The following is a 22,342-nucleotide window of genomic DNA, read 5'->3' as shown; positions in this document are numbered from 1 at the left end:
TACCGTATGCAGGGGGGAATAATTGACAACAAAACGAACCATGCAATAATTTATGTTTATTAAAACATCAAAATTGATGCAGAACAACAACATCAGTGTTTGGCAATCTGGAACACGTGGAAAATGTCAGTAAACACTTCTTTCTTTTTTTGAGGTTTGCATACTATGCACTGATTACAGCGTTTTAAAGCACAGCGTAGCTTGTTTTTTCATATAAAGCTAACATTATTTTATTATTCAAGTATGACTTTACTGACCATTACGTGGTAGTCCCACAAACTTATTTATGAGCTGCAAACAATGTGCGACATGCGGTCCGTAAACGAAAAAAACATTGTATCCAAATGTTTAGATTCTTCATATGAAACATTCGCTTTTAAAACATGGTTTTGTTTTGTACCTTAATGGTGTTAGCTCCATTGGTCCCAGTTTTGTGTCGTAACACTATTCTTTCTTATGGCATCAGAAGTATTTTCAGTAGCTTCCTGGTCCAGTGGGAACAGCTGAGGTTTGTAGTGACGATCTCTAGTTTTTTGGCGCTATCTCCGCTCCCCGTGATCCTCCTCAACCCACGCAACAATCTTCCCCTCCCAGCCAGGGACAACGGCTCCATCCTGAAACACCTGAAAAGCCAGCATCCAGTGTTTACATATCTGAGAGACCCATATCTATACTATAAAAGGTTTGGATTGAAAGTAAAAATGAATACTTGAGGTTATCCAATTCTTTGGGATGGAAATAAGTCTCCCCATGGTGTTTTGAAGTGCACAGTAGGCACAGCTATTATTAGCATATCTTACTCTATAACTGCCGTTTTATATTTGCCAGCTGAAGCCCAATGTGAAGAGAAATAGGGGCTGTAATTTTACTCCCACGCCTACCTCCTCTTTCACTGTGCCAAACTCTGGGTCAAGGGCCTTGAAGTGGTATCTGAAACTGCCTTGTCTGTCTACAGCTGCCTTGAAGTCTCGCAGTGTCACCTCTCCCAGCCTGGAAGCACACATATATCCACACAAACGTTATGCTTTGGATAAACCAGCCCAGGCATCCATATGCGGCTATGGTCAACCAAAACCCAACTAACAATTTGCTTAAAAAATAAAGAACGCTCCAGTGAAGCAACACACAGCACTGTATCAAGCCACCATAAAGTGTTTATATACTCACCTTTTTGGGATGTTAATCAGAAATGGAGTGAGCGAGCGATCTGTGAAGTAGAGCACTTTAGTGGAGACGGCAGTATCCAGTCCTGGGCTGCTGTGTGAGTGCGCCATTTCTGGAAAAAAACCCAGCAAACATTGTTTTTCCACAACCAAAGTCTGAAAGGGTTCTAGCCTCACACTCAGTCATGCCCTCTCTTTGCAGCACAGTGTAATTGAATGGCACAATTTGATTTAACAGCCAGTAGAGATGTTGAGGGGGATGACAAATCCTAAACAAAAACGAGCATTTTGTTTGTCTCACTCGAGCTCGGCAGCCAGGAGTCACGGTCTGTCGAGTTGGCTCTGCGTCCTGGCGATTTGAATTCCTCCTAGAAGAAGAACCAATTACTCATAGCAAACAGTCGGATGTTATCAGTTGCTGAGTCATCATTTGGCAAGTGACAGATGAGCTACTACATTTTAAAATTTCCTCTTTGAGTTGTGAGAGCGAGAGTGTGTACCCCTCTGTCCTGTCTTCGCTGGGTGTCCAGAGAGTGCAGTCTGTCCATGAGAGTGGCCACGCCCTGCTCCAGAGTGTCCAGGGTGTGATGTTGGGGGTCATGGCCGGAAAAACTGTCCCTCAAACTGCGAAGTGCTTCCCTGACGACCTGCAGCTCTTCACCCTGTGAAAAACAGTCCTCTGATACTTAAAAAGAATTGGAAAAAAATTCGAAATCATTTTGAACTGTGGACATTTACAGACATTATTGGTTAATGAGAAAATTAAAGAGTGCATACTGGTGCGCTGTGCTGGAACACTGGAGGAGATGTCGAAGCGACTGAGTTACTGTACCCGCTGCCCTCGCTCCTGAACGCCTATCAGAGACAGAGACAGTATAGACCAAGGTGAAAAGTGTTCTGAATGAAAAGTGTGATAATATTTACAAAATGTGCTCAAACTGCAATACAAAGAGCAAACACGGCCTGTGTAGCTAAAAAAAACAGCCAGAAAGCTTATTCATCTAAATAAGAGCTTCACTTTTGTCCAAAAACTATAAAAAAAACATCACAACGTAGTGGGTGACATGTTTTTTTCCTATCATGATGAACACCGTGCACAGGAATCTATTTTGAGTCGATTTCACATACAGCATCCTGCTGCAAGGGATACTCACCGGTGCAAGAAATATGTATTAATCTGCCACTGAAAATAGTCTCCAACAAATGCACCATTTACTCTGATCTGAGTAACAATTTATAAAGACCACACCGCTGAGGTGTAGTGGGAAATGTAATGTTTTCTTCAAGCATCATGGTGCCTTAATATATTTATAGTTTTTGGTCTTATTGAGTAATGTTTCTCGTAAGAAGAAATATATGGGCTATCTTGCGGCAAGTACAATGTAATCACAGACCGATGCGCGATAAAAAAAACAAACAAACGTTGGTGTTATATATGAGTCCTGCATTCAAACATATGTTATTTAGCACGTATATGTGAAACCTGTCATGCTGCATACCCGTCCCAGGCTGACTTCATGTGCCTTGTGCTGAGCTTCATCAAGCTTTTGCTGCTGCTGCTGCAGTATTCTGTCCTTCCTCCCGAGCTGCTGCTATTGTGACAAGAGAGATGGATGGCACGAGGCTTTATTTGCATCTCTATGGCTAAAAGAACGCACTGACGTGTATATAATAAAAGACAATACCTCATATTCGCTAAGTAATTTGTTCCTTTCACTCAGCTTGCGTTTGAGCTCTGCCTGCAAACAGTTATATCAAGGTGATATATGAGTGCTATAGTTCTCTCACTTAAACCTGCAGCCACGAGTCAAAGAGGTCGAATATTTCATCGTGTCAAAGGGAAATCATCACTTGTCTCACATTTTCCCCCTCCAGCTGATCTTTGGCCATGTTGCACCTCAGTAGTTCCTGCTTTAGCTGCAGCACAGCATCCTCCTGCACTGCCAAGCGCTGCTGCAGAGCATCCTAATGAGAAGCAAGAGGGAGATCAAAGAATTGTCCAGAAAAGACCTGAATACTGATGAACTGCATCCACCTGCCTCATCGACAGGATCCACCCAGCTCTAAACTTCTTTTGATCTTTGTAAAGAAATGATAAATGTATAATGTATGTGATAAAACTTACAGAATCATCAGTTTGGGAGGGCGCAATAGTCAAAAAGGTTAAATATAATCCTTTAATCCATTTTACTTCACATATAAATCCCAAAACTAGAGTAAGAGGTTTACCTTGATGGCCTGAATGTGACGTGTCTCCTGTTTGTGCCTCAGAAGTTCCCTCTAAGAGCCACACAAAGGAACAACAAAAACATTAGACTCTGCCCCTAAGACAGCTCATCTATGTTAAACCTAATTACATTTACTTACTGTACCTTGAGATCAAGGGCTTCCTCCATGCTTTGGTCCAGACGACTGCGGATGAGAACCTTCAAAGGGAGAGGGTACGAGCGGGGTAATTAGAGAATGGAAAAATGTCAGAACGTATGAGGAGGCATTGGGCCTCCATGACAGTGCGCTGGCAGATCAGAGAGATTCATTTGTGCTCTATAGTGGCCACTCGTGAGACGAGTAATGGCTACAAACATCATCAGAACAGAAGGGCTGACACGGACACTTCAAGCTCAGTGGCGAGCAACTGTTGTTTGTTTTCTCAAGTTAGCAGAGAAAGGGCACTGTACCAGCTGCTGCTCGGTGTTAGCCCGGTTATCTCCAAAGCTCACGGATCCATCCTGGTCTTCCTCAGGGAGGGAGCCATGGAGCAGCAGAGCCTAAAAACCAAAACACATACAAATCTGAAGAAAACTTGCAAGCAATGATAGTTGCGACGCATGATAGAGAAACCAGGTTTCTGTGGTTGTAAATGCCTCCGTTTTTGCTAATAAAGTCAGTGAACTGAACCAAATCAAATTGAAATTACACTGACAAGTCTGTGTAAATATATAGACTGTAATGTAATATAGAGACTCTAAAACTGAAAACATAAAGGCTATTACTGTAAAAGTCACCAAAACATCTATTTTTAATTTATGAACAGTATGTGGACGTGCTGTCGCTGCACCGATATTTGTAGCTGAATACTATAAATGACCCCAAACATACCAATTAAATACCATGTGCCAAACTTATTTATTTGCACAAATTAATGAAGCTGGCAAAGATTAGCAAATTTTGTAGGATTAGCTTTGTCTTTCATATTTTTATTCTTAATTATCCTAATAATCTGTGGCTCTCTTCCACACCGTGTCTTTGTTCTGTTTCCCTTACCTCACCCCCAAACGCTTGCAGCAGTCTGCCCTGCCCTGAGCCTGATTTTGACAGAGGTTTCTTCCAGTTGAAAAGGAGTTTTTGCTTTCCACTGTTGCCAAAGGGCTTGCTTATAGGGGGTTATCTCATGCTGGGTTTTCTCTGTTTTCTTTGTATTATTGTAGGGTCTTTATCTTACAATGTAACGCTCCTTGAGGCGACTGCTGTTGTGATTTGGCGCTATATAAATGAAATTGAATTGAATTGAATGCATTGATGTCTGAATAAGACCCATTATACTGTAAGGATCTTGCACATGGAAGGTATGTTGTAACATGGCAAAGACTCAATGCTTTTCACAACCTTCTGACATTCAAATCAAGCATCAGAATTGGAAGAGAAAGGTCCTTTTATTGACTTTGAAAGTGGCATGGTTGTTGTTGCCTGTCAGGCTAGTATTACAACAAAAGTATGCAGAAGAGCATTTATAAATGCTCAGTGTGTTGAACCTTGAAGCAGATCAATTCATCATTCACAGAAGCACCAATATTAGACAATAGAAGATCTCAATGTCTGATGGTGGTGCATTGGTGTGAGGGATATTTTTGATGGCTGCACCCAGCTGTATAACGCGCCTCGTCACAGAGCTCAAATCATCCCAAACTGGTTTCTTGAACATAACAGTGTATTCACTGTACTCAGATGACCTCCACAGTCACCAAATCTCACTCCAATAAAGCACCTTTGTGATGCGGTGGACCAGATTTAAATTGTGTATGTGCAATTGACAAATCTGCAGCAACTGTGTTATGGTATCACATCAATATGGACCAAAATCTCTGAGGAATGTTTCCAGCACCTTGTTGAATGTGTGCCATGAAGAATTAAGACAGTTCTGAATCTAAAAACCAGTACTACCAGGTATTAATGCCTAATAAAGTGGCAAGTGAGTTTATATTTTATATGTATTATAAGCCTAACAAGTCTCATTTTATGATTTTCTTATAAAAGCGCCCCCTTTCACATTTTTTCATGCAACATAATTTTAATCATTTCATATAAATTATAATAGATCAGTGACTTATCCACAGTGCACTCTGCTATTCACCCTGTGACTACTGGGATAGGCTCCGACCCTTCTACGACCCCGATTGGATAAACGGAAGTAACAGAATGGACTCAAAGTATAAATCAGGTAAAAAAAAATTTCATCTTTGTCTGTTTATCTGTCAAAACACATATTATTCTTTCTAGTGGATGGCTTTATCATGCTTAGTGTGTTACATCTGGTCTATCTGTTTGGGTTTCTTTTTAATTACTTCATTTAAAAATATATTTCCATTTTTAGCATGTAGCATTTGGATCTTGTCATTTCTTTTGTCATTTCTAAGTCTTCCCAAAATCTTGTAATCTTACTGACTGCTAGTGACACTCTGGTACAATTTTATTTAGCAATTTAACTTGGAAAGTGCTGTATAATTGCAAATTAACTAAATATGCCAGAATACATGTCTATAATTAACTAAATTGAGGCATGTATTTATTTCCAATCCTCTGATGAGATTTCAGTTATACAGTCTTCATTACTTGCGCTTGGTTTACAATGTGAACTCCCTCATGAACAGAGTGTAAGCAGATTATAAAACGTTGATATGACGACCTTTCTTTAGCAGTCCTTTGTCATCGATACTTTAGTAGGAATCTGTGGGGATCTAGTGAGTAAATAATGTTGATGTGCTGCAGAAAATAACAGTGTTTTCTTTTCAGATTAGATTCTTGCTTCAGTTCTTCAGTGCACATAATAATACAAGAGTTTGGATCTTTTGAACTCCTTCAGAAGCCCGATTTCAAATGCACAATCTGCTGTGCCTTGTGAAAGCAAACCAGCTACCCCATACTGAGCTACAGTTAGCTTTGGATTCAAAAACAACCAAGGTGTGATTAAAGTGCAGACTTTCAGCTTTAATGCATGGGGTTTAACAAAAGTATTCCTTTTTTGTTAGCCATTTTTATACAAACTAACATAGTATTAAATATACACATTGATTTTAAAAATTACAGAAAATGTTTGCGGTCAGTGGCTCCCTGAAATTTAGAACCCATGCACACCACCAAGTGCTTTGTTTCATCCCTTGAGGTGCCCTGCAGGCCCTTTCTGCAGCCACCTTCAGCCGCTGCTTCAGTGTTTGGTGCTGCAGTCCATGTGCATCCCTTCTTTTTATTTTAAGAATGTACCAGATTGTTGGTTTGGCCACTGCTAGAATTTAGTCATCTCTTTGATAGTTTTATTTGGTTTTTGCATGTTTTACAACCTAATGATGGACTCCTTCACTTTTATTAGCTAATCTTTTGGACCCCACATTGAGAGTTCCAGTGAAAAGCTCTAAATCAACTCCCAGTCTTTTTTCTGCTCAGTTTGTCATAAAATAACAACAGAACAGGCATCACTTAACCATGGAGCTGCTTGTCAGTTAATTATCTAACTACTTGTGAGCATCTGATAAGACAAGATTACATAGAAAGCGGCTGTAGACATGCAAACATTTTTAAAAACTTTAAGCTAGCACTGGATGCTAAGAATTTTTAAGGTTTCTTCAGACTGTTTAGTTGCATTAGGACCAACTACATGGTGATTTTTGTTTTTCACTATGGCTCTAATTTAACAACCCAGTGCCCTGATTTTATTGTAAGGACAGATAATAAATAGCCTCCTTTTTAAAATGTTTCAGTGACTCAAAACAGAGAAACAATAAAGTCAGCAAACAGAGGTATGGTGGGTTTACCTGCTGATAAAAACTGAGCTGAAAACATTTACATGCCCTGACCAAACTTTCATCCTTCTTTCTCAGAATCTATTTTTTTACTACTTGCTCCTTACTCTGTGGATTTGTTGCAAATAGGGCAGCGACCCTGTCGCTTATATCCCTTGGCCCAGAGCAGCAGTTTGTTTTGAAGTGCATTACCTGTAACCGGAACACCATCCTTCTCGCTTCTTGCATCTCCTTTTCCAGCTGCTCCTGGTGTGCATCCAGCTGCTCCTCCCAGGACTTCTCTTCCTCCTGCCCATCGTGCCCCAGGGAAGGACACAATCCACAGAGAGCCACCTCCTCTAAAAGTGGCAGAGGGACAGGGGAAATGAGGCAAGGCACCTTTTTTTTCACTGCATCATATCTGGCTCTACAAGAGTTGATGTGCAGCCAACCAACCTGTGACAGATTTCTTCTCTGTCAGCTCAGATTTGTCATCCTGAGGTTCCCCCTGGTTCTCAGGGTGATCATGGACTGTTTCTTCTTTAGGGGTGTCAGTGAGCTGGGTGATAACATACTCCTCTTTGGAGGAGTGAGCTGGGCTGGCTGAGCTGAGACTGAAACAGATGGTGGGCACAGGCAGGAATGAATGTGCTTGTATGCTGCCAAATGAGCAGCAATAAAGAAACCTAACTACATAAAATGGCGATTTGAAATTTTAAAAATTCCCAGAGGAGCACAATAATGTAAATTAATCCCGTTTGGGATAGATATTTTAACTAAATCCATTTTTGAACTCATAATGCCAATATGATGCATGATATTTCAAACAGCATTGTCTGCATCACGGGTTCACAGATTATTTTGTAGATAACAGAACTATTACAAAAGGGGGAAAAAAAGAAGAAAAGACTGAATGAACAGATTTTCAACTCATTCAAAAAATACACAGCAGGAGCAGGAATGCCTGCAAGCCTGTCATTTTCTAACAGGAAATTCTTTACATATTTTGCTCCCCCTTCGGCCATAATTTCATAACATAGTGCTGGCATGGTTTCTGAACAGCTTGTTTCCTTGCAGTTTCATGAATATAGTGTTTTTGAGAGCATCTCCAGCAGCCTGAGGTTCAGACCAGCTGTCATCTTCACTCTCCTGTGTTTGTGGACATTGGATACAGCTACTATGACCTGTGACCTATAGCATTATGCACAGTCCCTAACAGGGTAGTTTCCCTGTGTTTTTCCCTCCGAGTCTGCATGTGAAGACAAGCCTGCGACTGCATGAACAGATCTAAACGCTGTGCAAGCATGCCATAGAAAAGCATCACTACTCATCACCCTGCTCCCCAGGCTAACTAGCTGAGAATGAAGGAAAGAAAGCAAAGAATGTCCTGCTGAATTTGCTTCATATGTATGGTGGTAAGATTTTCTTCTTATGTAATAGTTAGCACTAGCTAATAGCACAGCAAAGTACTCTCTGAGGATTAAAGGACATATTCCTTTGATTAATCATAGTTAACATCTGCTTATCAGCCACTGATCGAATCAGAAACACACCTCAAAGAATCTAATGTTAAGCAGACTTAGTGAAGCATTTCACCATTACAGCATCCAAGTTAGCATGCTAATATTTGCATATGATGGGGCTGAGAGAAATGTCTTGCAGGTAAAGAGTCATGAACAAATGCACCAGACATGTAAATTTTGTCTTGATGATTGTGCTCGATTGGAAATCAGTGAATAGCAGAGTTGTTACAATCCAAATGTATAAGGGCATACATTCCACAGCTGCTTTATTAGGTATACATGTTCAGCTGCTTGATAATATAAATGTATAATCAACCAACCACATGGCAGCAGCTCAGTAAATTAGGCATGTATACAAGGTCCTGCCTTGTATAAGGAGCATTAGGAAGGTGAGAAAAAAGATGATTTAAGTGGTTTGTTAGTGCCAAATGTGCTGGTCTGACTGTCTCAGAAACTGACAATCAACTGGGATTTTCCCACACATTTCTAGGGTTTATAGAGAATGGTCCAAAAAAGTGCAAATATCAGGTGAGCAGCAGTTCTCTGGGCAAAAATGCCCTGTTGGACATCTCCTCTGCCAGAGGTCAGAGGAGAATGGACAGACTGTTTCAAGCTGATAGGGGTGTCTGTAGCTCAGGAGGTAGAGCAGGTCGCCTACTAATGCTCCAGTCTGCAGGCCAAATATCCTTGGGCAAGGTCCTAACCCCAAATTGGTCTACAGTGCATCCATCTGAGTATAAATGTGTGAGAATGTTAGATAAGAAGCACTTACACAGAACGAGCACAGAAATTTAGCTGATAGGAAAGCAACAGTAACTCCTGTTACAACCAAAGTATGCAGAAGAGCATCTTTGAATGCTCAACTTGTGAACCCTTGAAGCAGAACACCACACTAAATGCCACTTCTTTCAGGTTAGAACAGGAATCTGAGGCTGCTTTTTGCATAGGGTTACCAAAATTAGACAACAGAAGATTGAAAAAATGTTTTATGGTCTGATGAGTCTCGATTTCTGCTTCTGCTAGATTTCTCCTTACCCATCCGACATTCAGATGGGTAGGGTCTCTTTGGTATAAATAACATGGAAGCATGGATCCAACCCGCTTTGTATAAATGGTTCAGACTGGTGGAAATATATTGGTTAGAGGAATGTTGGATCTCAATTCAATAGAGCACCACTGGGATGCTAAAATGGTTAAACATGGTTTAATGTATTATTCTTTTTATATATCAAACCATACTGAGAAAGTTATGATTAGTTTCGTCTTTCCAACTTCCCGGAAAGAGTCTCTGCACTACTGTAGGTCACATAAAAACATGAACTAAGCCTCTTATCAGAAGCTGCTGTAATTATCCTTAAGTGTTTTTCAAAAAGGGATCAAAGAAGCACCTCCTACTAATCTAGTCACTGCAGATAATAACACTCTATCATTGTCTCTAAGAGTAGTTCAATAACACATTTATTGTAAATGCTCTTTGCTGATCTCTCGCTACAAGAGAACACGTACAATCCGATAGATTTGGAACATATGGGTTTAGCAAAGATTAAGCATTGGGATTTGCAAAAGATGAGCTTCTGTGCAATAGATTAACATAATTTGATCAGTGGTGGTGGCCTGAGTGGGCCTCCATTTACTCCAATTTTTAGATACTTTGCTTTAGTATTTATACTTCTTTTGGCTACTTTGTATTCATAGCTGCTACAAACTGCTAAAACTTATTATTTCTCAATATTTATCCGACTGTTGCTTGTCATATTAGCTTTCGTGGATTAGTAGATTTAGTTGATAGCATTTTAATAGATTTTAGGCAGTGCAAGTACTTAGTCGAGCCATCAAAGAAAGATTTTCTCTATATGTTTCTTTGAGTGTTTTAAAAGAAAGAAAACTTGTAAAACCAAACCTTTCACAAAAATTATCAGATGAAAAAAAGCTGTTGTATCTTCTTTCTTTTTTTCACGTTCACCACTTTTAAAAAACCCTCAAATGCTGTGGTTCAGCGGTCAAGTCCAAACACCCGTTTTGGGAACTACTAAATTATAGATGACAGTGTATTAAATAATCCAAACTACTTTCACCTCATTTTTCTACAACAGTAAAGTGCAGCTTATTCATCTTTTATAACATATCAGTGACAGTTTGTGTCATCATCAATCTTTTTGACTGATGTGTTCAGCACTGACCTTAAAGGACCAGTTAAATAAAGCAGGTCATTGTAAACATGGTGCAAAGTGAAAAAGAAGATAAAGTTATCAGATTAAAGTAAAGAATAATGTAAATCAGTCTAATCAATTTAAACTTATATCTGAATCGTGGCACGGCATACACAGAAATAGCTGTTAGAGAGAGGTTGCTAGGCAATAGCAGCTCGGCTCACACAGACACACACAGGGACACACCCACACCTACTGCACTGTAAACACCGAACAATAACCTGCACAGCTTGGCTTTCAAGATCAAGCTGTTCGGATGAAACGCAATTCCATGACTAAGACTGAGATTCACATGCGGTTGAAGTGATAAATCTGTTTTATAGTGTTGTGATTGTAGACTTACATATACATATATATATATATATATATATATATATCTGCCACTGATGCATCCCTGCATTGTCAACAATAGCAATAGCCTGAATTGCCGTACTGTTCATATTAAAATAGCACTTACCATTTCATCTGTTTGGCTCCCATGCTGGTGTTTACAGGCTTAACCTCCCATACAGTCCGCGCCCCACATCTGGGTGATGCCCTGCGTCTCAGTCAGGACCATAGCCCAAACACAGCCAGAGGCAGCAGGGAGGGGAACAGCCCTGAAAGCCGCAAGCAGAGGAGTCTCCACGTCGCACACTGTGTTCAATCAGAAATAACAGCACGTTTAAATCCTCTCCAACAGCATATTCCTAAAACATAAAGCTCAAAATCCTAATCAAAAGCCCCCAAACCCTTCCCCTAAATCATACCAAGGCTCAGTCGTTGCTGGCAGGGAGAGATAGGGAGAGACAGACAGAGAGAGGATTGGAGCTCAGCAGCACCAGTGACTGAAATCTGCCTGGTTTCTCATTGCACTCGCCTTGTGGTGGAGCTCACCAGCTCCCATTCACGAACACAATGTTTTTTGTTCCTTACGGACAAGAACTGATGCAGCTCTTGTGCATCTTTTTCACCCTTTTTGCATTCATTCTCCTGTCCCCTCCCTCCCTCTCCTTCCCCTCTTTTCTCTTCTGCTTGGCCGAACTGGCTTTGTATCACTCCTTCCTTCGTTCGGTGAGAGAGAGGATGTCAGACATGGCTCTGTCTGGGTGTGTTCACCCTCCCCCTCTCCCTTATTCCTCCTCCCTGCTTTCCCTACAGCTCTCTCCTTTCACAAGGAGGAAGAGGTGGGAGTTGTTCTCCTTCTCCTTTTCTCTCCATGTACTGCATATACCTGCAGCTAAAATGAGAAATGACATTCTGATTTTTAAAAACAGGAAAATTAGCAGACTTTTGTTTGTTGATAAAACCACAGGCTTGTATAACAACATACCATACAGGCCAAGCCATTACCAGAGGGTAATTATATATTTACAGAGTCAGAGGAAATAGGGAGGTACTTAAGGAGAAAATGGTATTTATAGAGTGGACGCATCAGCCTGGAAAACCAGCTCTTCTCACTTCTGTGTCTTGTATGTACTGAAAAGCATTTCAATGCTAATGCGCTACAACATCAGAGGCATCAGATTAAACTCAAAATTTTAAAAAGTGTCAGCTTCGTAATTTGAACACCAGGCAGCAGAAACAAAAGAATTTCTTTGACATGTACAGCCAGTGTTAAGTATTCCTTTGAAAGGCGTTTTTGGCAGATTACGCTGTCATTAAGTTGTTAGAAGTGTTGGCAGTGTCATCAGCAGGAAGGAAAAAAAAGCAACCAAAAAACGTGAAGTAGGTCTCAACGTGGCAGCTTGCAGTTCTGCCCATAACAAAATGACAGCGTCTTAAATTCCCTATGAGCACCATCGATGCATGCTTCAATGAGCTACTTTACTGTAGAGCCATGAATATGTATGTAACCCACCATACAAATGCCGCATTAGATTTATGCAGAGAAACAGCAGAGGCAAAAGCAAGCTGTCATGCCGACAGCTATTTGTGCTAAATCAAAATGACAAAAATATTTAAATTTGTTGGGATACCTACAATAAGTGAAAAATGTTTGAATCACACACAAAATATATTTTTGTAATTTCAAAAATATAAAGTGTTATTAGTCCCACATTCCGTGTATCCCTTTATTACGACTGCCATGTGCGGTTATCTTTTTCTAGTGTATATTTGAAAAAACCCTTTTAATACTTTAGTAGCTTTTGCTCATTTTCCAGCTCCATATTTTTGTTCTACTAGAGTAGCTTTGCACAATTTAGAGTTCAGAATAATCCCTATTTATCTGATACTGGGCTTTAGGGCAGCCCTCTTACCTTAAGGCTCATTATTTGGCATTTTGGAAACGTAATCAATCCACGGTATATAACAGAAAGTAAGGAAATGCACAATAGGTCACCTTTTAGAAGAATGTGATGCTCATACAAACTAAGGTTTGTTACACTCTCCGTTCCTAAAAGCATCTGCATGCAAGGAATGAGCAGATAAGGTGTCAGAAGCTTATGAGAAACCACTTTATGGAGGTCACAAAAGGTCAAATTATATATTTGTTCTTATTAAATACTGATGGGGTGGGGAGGTTAATATTTTCTTATAAGCCCTTTCAAAATAAAATGTATTTTTCAACTCAACCCTATGTCTTCAAAAATAACTCCAATATACATTATTGAACAGTCCTTGACTCTTTCAAGATTTTACCCCTCCACGAACCATGAACACTGTTTACACATCCTCACAGCTCAAACATGACCACCAAGCCCTGCAAATCAAATTCTATCGTAATGACGCTCATAATAAGTCATCTGAACCTCACCTAATCGGCCAAAGCTACACAATCAAGCATCAAATGAGCTTCGTGCTACAGGTCAGAAGGAAGGTCAGCGTCCACTTATGGGCTAATCAGTGGCTGTAATTTTGAATCTGCGCACGGTTTCCTTCACAGCAGCAATATGTGGACTAAATGAGACATCGCAGTGCATTTAAAATCAAGAGTCAGCAAAAACACCTAACGGCTGGATCATGTGGGATTTCATTCAAATCAGTTGTAGGCTGACATCTGTTTGTCTGTCTAACAACAGTATTTGTTGTAAGACAGACAAACAGATGAATAAAATTCTGGTGAGCACTGTTTGGGTCTTTCAGTTATTTAAGATGCATTATTTGACCGTCCTCTACCTTGATTTTGCAAGCAGGAAGACTTCCTATCAGGTAAATAAAAAACAGACTGAAAATCCACCCACACCCATCTATCCACAGGCTTAAATAACTAAATTCAAAAGTAGCTTTGTCAACAAGGATGAAAAAATGGAATTGTTTACAAATAACAATAATAACACTATAGAGGCTCCAATATTATGCAGAAAGTGCACTGATTAGTTTGGCGACTTCAATAACTTCATGGAAACCTTTTTCTTGAAACAGCCTTATAAGGTTGTTTGTGTTCCATCATGAGCTGATTCCTTTTTTTCTCGGCATTACTTTGAATATTTTTTCCCCAATATTGAAAAAACAAGGACAAACTCAGGTGCCCTAAAGGCAGACAATGATGATTTGGCAGAGCAAGACGTGATTGAGGGAAGTGTTTTTATCAGGCACTGTTGGATTCATGTACGGATGATATATAAACAATGACTTTGCTGTTCAAAGTGTGGTGCCAAAGTCATTCCACCACTGGGGATCCAGGCAATGAGAAAAAAAGCCAGTTTGCCACAGAGACAGCATGCAGTCAGCCTATTTGTAAATCAAATGAGTTGCTAAAATAGAGCGTGCTTGCATGGTCACTATGGGTTTTTGTATCAAATTACTAACATACCTTAAACAAAAGTTATCTATGTTTTCCCCCCTTCATTTCAGTGACCTTCAAACAGATAACCATGAAGCTGATAAGAGTTTCCCCCTAGGAAGTTGATGCATTTTTTTAGTCAATTTAGAAGGAAGTATTTTTGTTTGGGAGATAACATTGGAGAGCGAAAACAAAGCCAACATCTTTTAGATTAAACCACTTGTGTACATATTGACTACATAACTGAAACCAATGTGAAAAATGATTTGCTCTTTAAATAAATAATTATTTAAAGAACATACACCAAGCATTCAAAATCTGTACTCAGTCAAGGCTGAACCCGTAAAAGTTGTTATCCTTGTAAAAAGGAAAAGTTTGGAAGGGTTTATAACCTTCAAGTAGTTTTTAATTTGTGTTGCATTCAGTCAAGTGCAACTTCTAAATCTAAAGTAAACACCAAACACTTGGTTTTGAGACATCAGATGAACACAGATCTATAAATCAAACATTTCTATAAAATTTATTAAAAGCTGTCCAGAAACCACAGATGTTTAATTTGTAGATGAGAAACACTAATATGTAGTTTTTGATCAGTGTAGTGGAATAAAAAGTACCAGTTCAGTACTGTATCAATCTAAAGAAACATTTTGCATATTCATTTTACACAAGTATTCGAAACTGATACTTGTACATTTGTAAGAGTTTGTGACTCACCGGTAAATGTAGACTAGTTTTCAGCACCTCTTTTCACCTTTCAGAGCATCAGAGGTTGGATATTAAATTATTCTGACACAATTGTTTCAAATCTGGTTTGACTTGAACAAAGTCTAAAAGCCCTGCTTTTAGGTTTGAACAGGAGACCTTTTTTTGTCGAAGTGGTATTAAAGTGCAAGGTGCTCATTCATGTAAAAATGTACCCTGATTCATGTGCATTTCAGAGTTTGTCAGATATAGTGCACAAATTCACATAACACAATTCTACCTTTTATGAACAATGTGTCATAATGATGATAGAATTTACTTTCTATCACCTTTATGGCCTTTATAGTAGTTTGATTTTTCTGCGCTATATCTTACAAACACCATAATTAGGTCTAATGAATATGCAAGAAATACACTTTGATTCCCAAAATTTACTATACCCACTATGCAATGAGAGCAGCTTACTACATCCAACCAAGCAGATAACATCTACTAACTGAATGTGCCTTTGAAGTACTGGCTTGCACAACTGTGGCAGCATTTAAATTAGACATAAGGCTAATTTATTTGCGGAAAGCGATCCATCTTGTTTGAAAGTTGTGCAGGCCTTATATTGGTACAGAGACTTTAGGAAGATCCCAAGAGCCAAATGTACAACTTGGGGCTATGAAGTCTTCAGTGAAAACTGGGTTATGCAGAGTGTAGCTATTTTTATTCATTTATTTATTTGTTTATTTTTTTGGTCATATATAGGTCAGTACAAAACATTAGTAGCCTGGCTATATATGTTTACATTTTCTAAAAAATAAGATATAGCCATCCTTAACATAAAATTAATCATTGCAATTGTAATTGCGATTACAATGACGTAAATAGGTGAACTGGCTTTTGAAAGTTAAACCAGCAGATATAACCTATACATTCTGCTTTGTCACATATTCTTGTTGCTTTGTTTTGTTGTCTGCACAACAAAGAATAAGTGGTAAGTTCTGCAGGAACAGTGGATGGTAACAATGATGGAATCACTACATCTTTCAGCTGCTCCCTTCAGGGGTCACGAGGGCTACCTCTATCTCATCTTTATCCCTAGCATCCTCTTCTGTCACACCAACCCTCTGCATGTCCTCTATCACTACATCCATGAATCCTCTCCTCCACGTGCCTGGCAGCCCCATCTTCAACTTCCTTTGTCCAGTATAGCCACTATCACTCCTCTGCACATGTCCAAACTGTCTCAGCCTTGCTTCTAAAACTCCAAAGTGCTCAATATGAGCTGTCCCTCTGATTTACTTATTTCTAATCCTGTGCATCATTGTCACTACCAACAAAAATCTTAATATCTTCAGCTCTCCCACTTCTTCCTGTCTTTTTGTCAGTTCTATTGTCTCCAAACCATACAACACAGCAGGTCTCTCTACGATCTTGTAAATCTTCACTCTGGCTGCTATCCTTCTGTCACAAATCACCCTGACACCCGTCTCCACCCAGTCCATCCTCATTGCACTCTCTTTTTTACTTCTCTTGAAGATGGGGATGCACTGTCTGTTGCTTTGGATGCCTGACCCCAGGTATTTAAATTCATCCACCTTTGCTCCTTCCAAGTTCACCGTTACACCTGCAACTATTCTGTCTCGCTTCTACTGAAATCCACTCTTATTCTCTTCGGTGCATACCTCCACCTTTTCAGGCTGTTTTCCACCTGCTCCATACGCTCACCACAGATTACAATGTCATCTGTGAGCATCACAGTCCACAGAGACTCCTGCCTGACCTCATCTGTCTGCCTGTCTATCAAAATGACAAGCAAGAAGGAGCTCAGAGGCAGTCCCTGATGTAATCCCACACTAACCTGAACCCATCTGTCACTTCTACTGTCTTGCTGTCCTCACAAATGACCTGCAACATGCTCACGTACTTCCCTACTACTGTACCACTGTTCCTTTCTTGGCACCCAGTCATATGCTTTTTCTAGAGCCACAAAGACACAGTGCAACGCAAAAAATCACAGATATGACATGAAAATATTTTAGGCATTGAAAGTACTCAGTACAAAAAATGACGTTTTATAAAGAAAATAATTCTTACTTTAATTAATTTTGCCGTTAATAAGTTGCAGTTCTCACCGTTTAGCAGCAGCTGCTGAGATGACTGACAAACACTTGGACCAATCACGGTTGAGTTCCTCAAAGTGCAATGACGTAGATTGCGCGACGCCATTACGTAACTTGGTAGAGCGGAAGCGCTAGTAGACGCTGTTTTTTCTTCTTCTTGAATGGTGCTCTGTTTTGGAAGGTACAGTTTGGACATAATTTAAAAAAATAAATCACAGTAAACGTGTAGTAATGCCGACACTTGTATACAGTTAAGCGAAGCCGAGGGGAGTGGACTTTAGAACATGTTTTGCTGTTTAAACATTATTCTTATGCTATTAGCAACGAGCTAAGCTAATAGGGAATATTGAGTGTTCGAGGGATAAGAGTTATTCATATTATTGGTAGCCCTTCTCTTGCTTTCGGTTTCTACTGCCCATCACTTACATGTTTCTTATGTCAGGTATCATCATGTCAAAGCAGCCGTTGGGAAAAACGCTGCTGAGGAATGTAATCCGACACACGGATGCCCACAACAAGGTGCGTTTAGACTCAACAAGTGTTTGTAAGATGAAGGTGGAGGGTTTTTTTTTTTATGTGCACTAATCTATTGATTAATTACTTAAAGCTTAAAGTTGAGCTGAGTTGATGATTTGTTTAAATGAATGCATTGCTTCTGTTTGGTCCTTTAGGCTTCCTTTCCACAACAATTTAGCAGGAAATGTTATAATTCTATGTATTTTATCCAATTGTAGTCAGTTGTGTATAGACGCTGTCACAGTCTGTATGAGGTCAGACAAAATAACTGACTGTACACTGCAGCTATAGTCTATCTTTAACCTGTCTAGGAACAAAATTACAAAGCTTGTACGAGAGCGATACGTCAAGCCCAGTCTCTGCTTGCTCAGATTAAACTCTTATACAGCAGGTATAAAATACCAAAACAAACCAACTATGTTGAAGTAGGTAGTTTAGCCCACTGATTGGCAGGATTTCTTTTCTACCGACGCACAGGAAGGATAACATTTGTAAATATTTGTATCATGTGTACACTAATGCATCTCTGTGTTGTCTTTGTGTGCATGTTGTTGTGCAGATCCAAGAGGAAATTGAAATGTGGAAAATGCGAGACTGGGAGATCCAAACATCCCAACGAAAAGATTTTTCAGATGCAGAGTTTGTGAGGTAAATACCTCAATTTAATTTGATCTACCTAAACACAAATGAAATCACAGCACTTTTGAATCTTTGTAATGCAGCTGTCTTTTTGATTATACATTGACTTGATGATTTAAGGATAATGGTTGTATTTCAGAGGACATATGCACTGCGACCGAGTGTCAGATCAACGTAGAGACTTTAACCGAAGCAGAGAGCGTGCCTCAGAACATGATGACAGAGAGGCTCGATACTGGACTCGAAAACTGTATGAATTTGAGTCCAATGATCCTGACAGGTACTGTACAAAAAACAAAACATAATGAAGTGGCTGTGGTCATGTGTTTCCAGTGTGTAATGGAAATGCTGGAGTGCTACATCAGATGAACTAATATATGTGATTTCATATATTTCCATCACAGGTGGGGACATAGTGGGTTCAAGGAGCTTTATCCCGAGGAGTTTGAAAGTGATGGGTAAGCAGAAATTTCATACATACCAAATGGGTTATTATATATTCAAATAGATATTCAGACTTTAAAAGGGCACTCATGCAATTTACCACATTTCCATGGAGTTAACCTCTCAACCCTGAACCTTGTAGTAATGCAAGACCAACTGATACCAGGCTGAAGTCTGTTACATAATTTCATGGTTAACAAAGTAGCAGAAGTAAGAAGAGACTCCATTATGAGACTTGCCCCCTGCACTGAAAAAAGGGTACACCCATTAGATCAGGGGTGGGCAACTCCAGGCCTCGAGGGCCGGTGTTCTGGGAATCCATCCTACCTGGAAAAACATCCTACCCAATGTTTCTGCGCATGCGCACAAAACCAACGCCGAATTAACTTCTTTTTCTCTCACCCATCCGGAATACTTCTTATGGTTAGGGGTAGGCTTAGGTTTAGTCGCAACTCACCGTCAAATTATAATACGGGTAGGACGTTTTGTCAGAGTAGAATGGTTTCATGTGTCCTTGAACAGCTGATTTAAATGGCTAAATTAGCTCCTCAACATGTCCTGAAGTTCTCCAGAGGCCTGGTAACGAACTAATCATGTGATTCAAGTGTGTTGACCCAGGGTGAGATCTAAAACCTGCAGGACACCGGCCCTCGAGGCCTGGAATTGCCCACCCCTGCATTAGGTAGTTCATTAACTATTTAGATTTTATTAATTACCTCAACATTTGTCAAAATAATTGTAATTATGAGTTGTAAATAGTGTTAAAATCAGGTTCTGACTTTGATTCCAGCACTTTCCTATGCTACAGTATTGTTTGGTGTGTGATTTTTAGATGATGATAATGTGTCATTCTTAAAGAAAATTTGTGCATATAAATTACATGTTGTTGTCATGAAATTAAAACGTTTTTATGTGGTGTTACAGGTGCATAAACACTACAAATGAGTCATTTTGTCTGTTTTTAAGCAGTTGCTAGGCCATTATGATGGCATACCTCTGAAACAGATAATAGCCTTCGAGGACCTGAGCTGTAACTGTGCAAATTTTGATTGCTCCTGATTGTGTAAGAGGAGCTCACAAACAAAGATTTCCTGTATTACTGTAAAATACTTTATGCACCTGGTCACAAGCATTCCAGCATTATTGTTTTTGGGATAAAATATTCCATCTAGTCATTTAACAAAGCTGGATATTTCAGGCAGAAATACTGTGACCATAGCTGTGCTAGATTTATGATATGCAAGCTTCATTTCATTTGTGTTTGTAAAGATTTTACCCTGAACTGTCTGACCACTTTAGTTTGGTGAAGTATGTTGCTAATATTTGTACACTGGCATCAAGCACTTTTTAAACACTTGGTCTTCTAATTTTGTTGTTTAATAGTGGTTTGCAAAGAGCTCATGCTTTTGCTGATATTTGTAGGAGTATTACTGGTAAAAGAAAATGAGGGGAAATGTGCAAGAAATAGTCAGATAAAGTATTTTTAAAAAGTTGAGAATTTGAAAATTATACAAATCCCTATAATTTACACCCATGTTGATATAGCTGAGTGAGGGGGCCCAGTGTAAATAGCTGCTGTGTAACTGTTCTCACCTGGGTGCAAATAGTCACTCTAGTAATAATGGGTTATTATCCAGATTTAATGGATGATGAACACACAGTATTTTAATCTTCACACAGCCTCAAACATTCACACCTCCATGATGTTAACATTCTGGTTATTAACGAGCTTCCTTGTTAATGAATCTCTACCGCTCATACTTTCTTTTAAAAACGAAGAGGTCTTCAAGTCAAAGCTGAAATAAACTCTAGGATTACATCGTAAACATTATGTTTCTAAGACTTTACAGAGAGCTTCTTTATAGTAAGCCACAGAAGAGATGGTTCTCTTTGCTTGACTGATCTCCACATCAAAAACCAGTGTATTTCCCCTTTAAGCCATTAGATCATACTTCTATTCATACTAGTGGTGTCTTTATATTTATTCTTCTGACTTTGTTTTATTTTAGTGAAGAAAACAGTGCCAAAAAGAAGATGAGCCATCACAAAATGAAAAAGTCCAAGTCTGACACAGAGGCATGCTTATCAAAACGGTCCAAAAAATCCTCACGGAAGAAGAAGAAAAAAAAGAAGAAAGGTGAGGACGGAAAGCGTAAGAAAGTGGACAGTTCGAGCAGTGACTACAGCAGCGATGACAGTGGTGCTACAAAAGACAAGCAGAAGAGAAAAAGGACTAAAAGTCGACATAAAAACAAGAAAGCTTCAAAAGCCAGAGGAAAAGATGTGGACATCAGCACAGAGGACAGTAATGATGAGATAAAAAGGGAGAGGCTGTCACACAGTCGCAAAAAGCGAAAGCACGATTCGCACAAAGACTCCGACTCAGGGCCAAACTCAAAAAAGAAGAAGAGGAAAAACTGGAAAGCAATGGGTGAGGAGAGCTCGGACAGCTCTGCCGACTGAGGCGTGCTGCTAAAAACTGATGCACAGTTCAGGTAACGGCCACTGAAACTGCTACAGATTCCTTTGTTGTTCCTAACTCTGCTGAGGGCTTTTCACTACAGGCATCTTCTAAATTGCACTTTGTTTAACATCAACAAACCTGTGGTTACGGGTCTCTCCGTGGGCGTCCTGCGTGGCAGAAGCTCATCACCTCTGCAGAGATTCAAAGCACACCGTACAGCAGTACAGACAGCAGGGAGCATGAAGAAGGATGATAGGGTAGCAACCATCTGTCTCAATAGGTATCCTGTGAGCTGCAGGCACATTGATTGATCGACTCACCTCTGACTGTCTGCCTCACATAGTGACCTTCTGTCCTCAGACGACCAGTGTTTTCATTTTATTTATAAGGAAATGCGATTTGAATAATTATTTCCGATGGAATATGTATTTTATTTTTTTCATGTTTTGCAATTTTCACTCTTTGTATAAAGCGTGTTGTCATAAAATAAACATCTATTTTGCATTTTTTTAAAATTATATTTAGTGTTTAAAATGGTGTATTATCTGTTTTTAAAAGAACAAGAAATGATCATCCCGGATTTCTCTAAAACCTTTAATCCATTTAAACTAACAAGTACTGCCTATCCACTTAAAAGCTGACATGGTTCTGACAGTACAAGCCTAAAGGTTTATAGATCTGGGCAGAAAAGCGTGAGGGTATTTGTCTTCCTGTCTAACTTTTCTGGAAATGTTCACATTCTTTTCTTATTAGTTACAGCAAAAACTGTATCTGTGTGAATGACATTGTGAGGGGGTCATAAATATGCCATCCGGAGAGCAGTTCTAACTCAGGGTTTTAATAACATACACACTGATTGTCTTGCATCCAC

At 39.5% G+C, this 22,342-nt stretch overlaps 2 protein-coding genes across 5 annotated transcripts; one reads left to right on the top strand and one right to left on the bottom strand.

Annotated features, from left to right (window-relative positions):
• Nucleotides 1–41: 41 nt before the first annotated feature.
• On the bottom strand, nt 42–17,444 carry dixdc1a (DIX domain containing 1a). Of its 3 annotated transcripts, none has more exons than XM_026191982.1 (16): nt 17,421–17,444; nt 11,347–11,525; nt 7,613–7,770; nt 7,370–7,515; nt 3,842–3,931; nt 3,536–3,589; nt 3,393–3,443; nt 3,024–3,128; nt 2,849–2,902; nt 2,663–2,755; nt 1,941–2,018; nt 1,664–1,825; nt 1,465–1,531; nt 1,168–1,276; nt 882–990; nt 42–623 (listed from the first exon to the last, which is right to left on the bottom strand). In XM_026191982.1, the coding sequence occupies exons 2-16, from the start codon at nt 11,367–11,369 to the stop codon at nt 540–542; spliced, it is 1,383 nt and encodes a 460-aa protein (XP_026047767.1). In that variant the 5' UTR covers nt 11,370–11,525; nt 17,421–17,444; the 3' UTR covers nt 42–539. The 3 variants fall into 3 exon arrangements, with proteins under 3 accessions (XP_026047767.1, XP_026047768.1, XP_026047766.1); XM_026191983.1 differs by lacking the exon at nt 17,421–17,444 and adding an exon at nt 11,639–12,014 and having other exon boundaries at nt 2,663–2,752; XM_026191981.1 differs by lacking the exon at nt 17,421–17,444 and adding an exon at nt 11,639–12,013.
• Nucleotides 17,445–17,507: 63 nt separating this feature from the next.
• Nucleotides 17,508–21,962, top strand: nkapd1 (NKAP domain containing 1). 2 transcript variants are annotated; one of them, XM_026191986.1, is made up of 7 exons: nt 17,508–17,589; nt 17,851–17,927; nt 18,484–18,572; nt 18,703–18,843; nt 18,968–19,021; nt 21,017–21,502; nt 21,650–21,962. In XM_026191986.1, exons 2-6 carry the CDS (start codon nt 17,859–17,861, stop codon nt 21,468–21,470), a joined length of 807 nt encoding a protein of 268 aa, XP_026047771.1. In that variant the 5' UTR covers nt 17,508–17,589; nt 17,851–17,858; the 3' UTR covers nt 21,471–21,502; nt 21,650–21,962. The 2 variants fall into 2 exon arrangements, with proteins under 2 accessions (XP_026047771.1, XP_026047770.1); XM_026191985.1 differs by having other exon boundaries at nt 21,017–21,962.
• The last annotated feature ends 380 nt before the right edge of the window (nt 21,963–22,342 follow it).

The sequence above is a fragment of the Astatotilapia calliptera genome, chromosome 14, assembly GCF_900246225.1.
Source record: "Astatotilapia calliptera chromosome 14, fAstCal1.2, whole genome shotgun sequence".
In the NCBI taxonomy this organism is placed as follows: domain Eukaryota; kingdom Metazoa; phylum Chordata; class Actinopteri; order Cichliformes; family Cichlidae; genus Astatotilapia; species Astatotilapia calliptera.
The sequence above is the reverse complement of the archived record's forward strand: the minus strand, read 5'-3'. Positions and strand labels throughout refer to the sequence as shown.